The 7,868-nt window shown below is 40.2% G+C and overlaps 1 protein-coding gene across 2 annotated transcripts in view; it reads right to left on the minus strand.

The window, feature by feature from the left end:
- Positions 1 to 7,868, minus strand: part of LIMA1 (LIM domain and actin binding 1) — a 113,614-nt gene that overhangs the window by 17,596 nt on the left and 88,150 nt on the right. For both annotated transcript variants that reach the window (XM_008062278.1, XM_008062277.1), the window contains exons 6-7: positions 7,198 to 7,346; positions 3,840 to 3,947 (exon numbers count right to left, since the gene is read on the minus strand). In XM_008062278.1, the coding sequence (XP_008060469.1) occupies positions 3,840 to 3,947; positions 7,198 to 7,346 (257 nt within the window). The remainder of the gene's footprint in view (positions 1 to 3,839; positions 3,948 to 7,197; positions 7,347 to 7,868) is intronic.

Raw genomic sequence — 7,868 nt, forward strand, 5'->3', positions numbered from 1 at the left:
AAAAAAAAAAAAAAAAAGGTATATGTATCTTTTCCCAAAAGCCATCAAAAATTTAAAAACTTATTTTCTATTTTTTTGTAGACACAAGGTCTCACTATGTTGCTCAGGCTGTTCTTGAAATCCTAGGCTCAAGCAATCCCCCCACCGCAGCCTCCCAAAGTGCTGGGATTACAGGCATGAGTCATCAAATTTAAATAAAAGCTCTATTAGCTCCCTTCCTCCTTTCTACCGGCCCCTATACTTTCCTGGTATCTTTCTCCACACTGGAAATCATGAAGGGTCAACAAGTGACCCAGTGTATTCTCTTCATGTAATTTTTTTTCATTCAGATGTTAGGGATTTTTATTTATAAAAGAATGTCTAACAAACTGAATAGATTAACAATGGAGATTAAGTTGTTGGCTGTCTGCACTTAAAAATTTCAGCATGGTCAAAAAACGACTTTTTCTATGACTCTCTTTTCATTACAGGAATTCTGACACAGCGTAAAACAAACCAGTACAATAACAGCCAACATTTATTGAGTGTTTACTATGTGCCAGGTAATGAACTGATCACCTTACATATGTTATTTCATCTAATGATTTAAAGTAAGCGTTTCTGAGAGTTGTGCATATCTGTAAAAAAAACTCTTCAATTCTTGCTGATTAGCAGGTGTATCCATCCCAGAACGTTCTTCTATCACCTATGATTTGGTCACCTTGAACCTGTGAGGTAAACTTATTGCCAAACATGATATCATTCATAAGGTCAACCAGATGACTTCACCATAGAACAGCCAGGAGGAAGCACGTGAGATTTTGCTCAAACATTTCATTAAAGGCAAGAGTTTTGAGAAAGGAAAGAACAATATTTTGACAAAATATTCCATTTCAAGCGAGTTTATTCTAGCATTAATGTCGTTTACTAACAAGTTGAAGTTTAATAGTACTTAGGTATTGGTTAACAAAAGTTAGGCAAACAGCCGAAAGAATAGCTAAGGCTCTAAAAGTTTTTGTGAATTTTAAGGCAGCCAAGAATTTATAAACCTGCAGTACGTGCTTTAAGAATATGTACTATCTTTATCCCTTTTTTTGCCCATCCACTTCATGATTCAGTTGCACTAATGTCCCTTTAGGCTGTAATTATAATGTTCTGACTCTCTAGTTCAGTTCAGAGATACAGTTTCAAATCAGCATGAAGATAATCAAGTAGGAAACATTTAAAGGGATAATCTAAGCATTATTTTTCAGATAATTATTTCCCAAACTATGCTACTGGGGTGAAGATGGGGTGAGGGATTTCAAAGCTGGAAGTATTTTTTCTTAAAATTTCTTTCATACAGTTTGTAAGAAAAATTTCAATCATATTTACTCAGTTATTCTTAAGAAATAATCTGTACCGGGCACGGTGACTCAAGTCTGTTATCCCAGCACTTTTGGAGGCTGAGACGAGAGGATTGACTGAGTCAGGGGTTTGAGACCAGGCTGGGCTGGTCTCTACAATACATTAAAAAAAAAAAAAAAAGAGAGAGAGAGAGAGAGAGAGGGAGACAGAGAGGAGGTGGGAGAGGGAGAGAGATAAAAAGAGAAAGAGGGTAGGGGAGGGAGGGAGGAAGGAAAGAAAGGAAAAAAGGAAGAAAGAGAAAATCTCCCATTTAAAACATGGGAAAACAAGACAGTTTAATGAGAAGTCACTTGCTACATAACATGCGACCCATGGACTAATTAATGCCTGACCCCATCATTACAAGGATGCATGCAATTTATTTGAAATTATAAAATACATGACTACCAAGTATTTTGTCTTATTATTTCAGCATGTATGTGTGATTTTTTTGTTGTTGTTGTTGGAGCCTCACTCTTGCCCAGGCTGGAGTGCAGTGGCACGCTCCTGGCCACCGCAGCCTTGACCTCCTGGGCTCAGGAGATCCTTCTGCCTTAGCCTTCCAAGTAGCCGGAACTACAGGTACACGGTACCACGCACGGCTTATTTTTTGATTTATTATAGAGACGAGGTCTCGGCAAGTTGCTCAGGCTGGTCTCAAACCCCTGAGTTCAGGCAATCCTCTAGCTTCAGCCTCCCAAAGTGCTGGGATTACAGGCTTGAGCCACCACGCCTGGCTTGTGATGTTTTCATAAAATAAAGTAATTTAATTTTTCTAATTTTTTTTCCTGCTCTAGTTTATGATTTAAATTTCATAGCCATCATTCTGAGATCATTTTTATGTGTGTCTACTTTGATCCTAGTGTGCAGGGCACCTCATGAGTTCCTGTGACTGTTCTGTTAATACACCATTCTACTTTGTAAAGTCTGTTGTTGTCAAGTAAGTTTGAGAACTATTGCGCTCAACTGGTTTTAACGATCCATTCACCTTTAGGAAGAATGGCACCGAAAGTGGCATTATGTGTAACAGAAACAGTGGCTTTGCTCCTAGACTTAATCACTGTAATAGACTTAAAAGCCCTTTCATCTCATCTCACTTTAATATTTGATAATCGTATCGACTGAAAGACTAAAAAGGCTGTGTAATGGATTGGCAAAAAACAGGATAAATTCACCTGACATAAATGTTGTTGCTCGTTCCAATTAAGCCATCCATCTAATGACTAATGCATGAAACACAAATGTGATTTGCTTAAAATCTTTTAGTGACTTTCTCCTGCTGCATGACAACATCCAAGCCCTTAGCAGTGGCATCTAAAGCTATTCCAGACCTCACCCTGGCCTCCACCTGCCTCTCACCACTGCCTACGTGTACCTCATGCTCCAGCCAAACCAACAAACCTGCAATTCCTAAGTGAGCCACTATCTCTGGTTTCCAAACTTCTGTTGTGTCTGCCTGGAATGCCCTTCTTTTTCTAACTCAAATTTTCCCTTATTCACTTGGCCTATTTCCACACATTCTTCAAGACTCAGCTCAGACACCACCTTCTCGAGGAAGCCAGATTAAATGTCCTCAGTCTGAGCTTCCATGGCCCCAAATCACAACATCAGTCAACCTACAACTCATCTCTCTACTCTGTTTCCTTTGTACATAAAGACCACATGGAATGGTCTGTCTATAGCTTTTAAGCTTGGTATCTTCTATGCTTAGCATAGTGCCTACTTTTCAAAATTCTGCGTGGGAGAATGGGACTGGCTTGTATCAAATGTGTTAAATACACACTTAAATTTTTTTCCTCTTTTAATTTTTATTTTAAAATTGTGGGGTAATACACACTTAAATTAAGAATATATAAGTACTTTTGGCCAGGCACAGTGGCTCAAGCCTTTAATCCCAGCACTTTGGGAGGCTGAGGCGAGAGAATTGCCTGAGACCAGGAGTTCAAGACTGCCTGGGCAAGACTCCATCTCTATAATAAATCAAAAAATTAGCCGGGCGTGGTGGCTCATGCCTATAGTTCCAGCTACTTGGAAGGCTGAGGCAGAAGGGCAGAAGGATCACTTGAGCCCAGCAGGTCGAGGCTGCGGTGGCTGTGAGCGTGCCACTGCACTCCAGCCTGGGTAACAGAGTGAGACTCCAACTCAAAACAAACAAACAAAAAAGATTTATAAGTACTTTGAAGACAATATCTCTATAATCAAATAGATTTTAAAACATCACTTCAGCTCTATGCTCTCTGAGCATCTGCTGAGCAAAAAAATTTTCCAATGAAGGCTCATTATTAGGTCAGCTATAAGCTACAGAGCTCCCCAACCAAAAACTATGTGACCTGCAAAAATGACAATCTGTCCTGGCAGCTGTTACCAAATTCCCAGACACTCTACAGCCTAGAGTTAGAGTTGTTTCTAATTTTAAGCATCTAATTTAGAACACATGCTTCCTTGGCAACTGGACATCAGACTTTTCAACCTACCTTGTCTCCCTCCTGATGGGAGATGCAGACCTCAGGGCCTGGGGGCACATTCTCCTTTTGCTCCAATTTATGAATTTTGATTTCACCACCACTGGTTTTCAACTCATTCTACAAATAAAAATAGTCTATGAATTTTTTGAAAAAAAAGTATCACCATTCCTTTCTCTTCATAGCACATCCATTAAATAAACTTAGAATGTTAAAAAAAAATTATTCTAAGAGGCCTCAGATCCAATCAGCCCTCTAACTCTCACAAGCAAAACCCATTGACTAGTGAAGGAACAAAAGCAGCTTTGTGGACACATACCTCAGAGTTAAATATTTGTAGGCTAGTCTAAAACCAGGATGCTCATTAGAACACAGACACATCAACACAGACACACACACAGGCCACCCCCAGCATACAACGTTCTTGTGATTCACTCTTCTAGCAGCAGAGCTTGTGGGAATGCAAAGCTTGTGAGTTTTATCGAAAAGACCATTCTGGAGCAGGGGAAAGTAGATGCCAAGTGCCAATAATTAAGAAAATATACTGACCATATATATATAAATGCTCGGCCTGGAAAGAGAGACGGGGATGATGTATACATGTAAAAATTGAAATTAGATTTAATGATATCATAAAACAACCTTTTTTTGTGAGATGTTCAAAACATGTTTTTAATATAAAATTCATATATTATGAGGGAAGATATACCTTATTCAACTTCTCAAGACAGAGCCCCAACATAAAAAAGCATGCATCAACATTGTCATAAAGAAGGATAACTGCATTTTTTTCCTTGCAAAGAACACTGGGGCTGAATATTAAAATTAACTCCTCTGCTAAATCCAAAATCAACATAGTGGTAAATGAATGTGGATATTTCCTGCCTTTAGTGTACTAAGAATTTAGTAATCTAGTGTCTTTCTTTTTCTGTGATTTTTTTTTTTTTTTTTTTAAGTAGGAGTCTCTTGCCCAGGCTGGAGTGCAGTAGCAGGCTCACAGCCACTGCAGCCTTGACCTGCTGGGCTCAGGCAATCCTTATGCCTCAGTCTTCCAAGTAGCTGGAACCACAGGCGCACGCCACGATGCCCAGCTGATTTTTTGATGTATTGTAGAGACAAGGTCTTGACAAGTTACGCAGGCTGGTGTCGAACCCCTGGACTCAGGCAATCCTCTTGCCTCCACCTCCCAAAGTGCTGGGATTACAGGCATGAGTCACTGCACCTAGCACTTTCTCTGTGATTTTTTTTTTTTTTTTTTTTTGAGTTGGAGTCTCTGTCGCCCAGATTGAATGGAGTGCAGTGGCACTCTCACAGCTATCCCAGTGTTGACCTGCTGGGCTCTGGCGATCCTTCCGCCTCAGCCTTCCAAGTAGCCAGAACTACAGGCGCATGCTAACATGCCCAGCTAATTTTTTATTTATTGTAGAGACAAGATCTCGCCAAGTTGCCCAGGCTGGTCTCAAACCCATGGGCTCAGGCAATCCACTTGCCTCGGCCTCCCAAAGTACTGGGATTACAGGCTAAGTCACTGAGCCTGGCCTCTCTGTGACTCTTTAGGCATGGGAGAAGCAAGTAATTTATGGCCACAGGGCCAATGAGGGGAATGTTGAGTGTGACTGACCCACTCAGGAATGGTATTCCAGATTAAGGAGGTCTGGAGGCACATCTGTGAGGAGGAGCTGGCATCCAGCAACACAGAGCACATTACAGTCCAACAACTTGTTCCTGACCCCGCTCTAAGCCCCACCTTCAGAACCACTACCAGAGAGTATGTGCCTTGTTACAACCATATTCTGTGAGGGGCTTGGGAAATTCTTTGGGGATAAGATAAAATGTATTTTTACAAGAATTCCTAAAGATTTTTCAACTCTTAAAATCTCCAGGGCAGGAGAACTGTAATGCAGAAACTAGCTAGGAGTTTAAAAAAAATTTGTCACTGAACAGGTTTTCCCACTTAGGGAGTTACCTGGTCAGAGTGTTTGCAGCAGGAAGGCATTGAAAAGCAGCAAAATCCTGTAACGAGGGGAAATTAAGCTTTGCTGATCACCTATTTGCTGTATCTTCCGACCTGCCTTCTAAGGGAAGTTTAAATTTGCCCATTTCTCACACAGTGAATAATGAGCTGCCTGTGATGTTCCACTTTGCTGATTTACACACATCAGCTCTTCTCAAAACTACAGCAAAAAAAATCAAGATAAAACAGCTCATTGTCCGGAGAATCAGAGTACCAAATACTACTGGAGAATGCATACTTAATTACCTGGGAGGAAAAAGGCTTAATTCCTGAATACATGTTATGATTTCAATCTCCCTAGGAACAAAAGGTTAACACTATCCTTCTAACGTCATTAAAAAATTAGGACATCAAGAGATAAATGGTTTGTAATTTGAAATCTTAGAAGGAAATGTCTGAAAGATACAGATCTACATGTGTGTACATGTATATATACGTGTGTGTACATATGAATAAATGGCATTTGAAAGATAACTTCAATTAAGCAGTTCTGTAGTGACAGCTTGCCCGACAAGCACAGAACAATATAAGATGGTGAGACCCTCCATTCTATTTAGAACACCAAATTTTTGTGCATATTGAGCACATCATCTTCCTGTCATTTCTCCCCCGTTTTCTTATCTGCTATTCTGCTTCTTTAGGAAAACATTACATCATAAGAATTAAAGGTTAAGTAGACCATATATTATATGATTCCTTTATATAAAATGGCCAGAAGAGCAGACACAAAAAGACAGAAAGTAGATTAGTGGCTGCCAGGGGATGAGAGAAGGGAGGATTTGGAGTGACTGCACAGGTATGGGGTTTCTTTTTGGGATGATGGAAAGGTTCTGGAATTAGACAGTGGTAGTGGCTATACAATCTTATAAACATACTAAAACCACAGATTTGTATACTTTAAAATGGTGATTTTATGTTATGGGAATTATATCTCAACAAAAAAATGACAAAAAATCTCACAATAATGTTGAATGCATACATTATTTTTTCTCCAATTTTCTCCCCTCAAAAACCAAAACAAGAAAAAAAAAAGTTTGTCAAAACAAATAAAATACTACTTCCTTAACAACAGCAAAAAGATTAAGTAGAAGAGCCAGGAAAACTCTCGATGACATGATTGACTGGTAACGTCACCAAAAAGAGAGTGGAGTGTGAATGAGGGCTAGGGAAGACATGTCAGATTTAGACCACAGGAAAAATGATAAATGAAGCGGAGGGTAGAATTTATGAGAAAAGAGAATGGCTAGAGGACCAGGGAAAGGACCAGGGTTCGGATGTAAGAGACTGGGGGATATTTTCTAGCTCCAGTGGCCATGTGATGAATGAGTGAATGAACGGAGGATGCAGAACACATACTGTATAGTTGGTTGAACTGCTTTGTTTGGACACCGCTGCCTGGTACTTGGCCATTCGATCCTTTATGGAGGTTTCAGAGAGGCGTGGAAGTTCCAGATTTCGCCTACTCTCGTTTTTCTCTGAGTTGAATGCAGAAGATGATAACTGACCTGGAAGCATCCAAACACCACGTTTTATTACAAGATAAAAGTGTAATTCAAATGGTTTCAAGATTCTAAGATTTGGGCCATTGTAATCCAATGGCCAATTTCTTCTATTAAAAGTACAAAGAAGGAAATCAGGGACATAATTGTTACTTATTTATTTTTTTCATAGAGGTGGAGGTCTCACCATGTTACCCAAGTTGGTCTCAAACTCTTGGGCTCAAGTGATCCTTCCACCTTGGCTTCCCAAAGCGGTAGGATTACAAGTGTAAGCCACTGCACCTAGCCAAGTATCATCTACAAAATCATTTACTTTCCTAACATTAAAAAGAGAACCCAGCCAGGCTCGGTGGCTCAGTCTGTAATCCCGCGCCTTTGGAAGGCTGAGGTGAGTGGATTGCCTGAGCCCGCGGATTCGAGACCTGCCTGGGCAACTTGGTGAGACCTCATCTCTACAATAAATCAAAATGAGCCGGGTGTGGTAGTGTGCACCTGTAGTTCCAGCTACTTGGAAGGCTGAGGTGGAAG

This window comes from Carlito syrichta, unplaced genomic scaffold (genome assembly GCF_000164805.1).
Source record: "Carlito syrichta isolate Samal-C Ts95f unplaced genomic scaffold, Tarsius_syrichta-2.0.1 Scaffold305684, whole genome shotgun sequence".
NCBI lineage: Eukaryota > Metazoa > Chordata > Mammalia > Primates > Tarsiidae > Carlito > Carlito syrichta.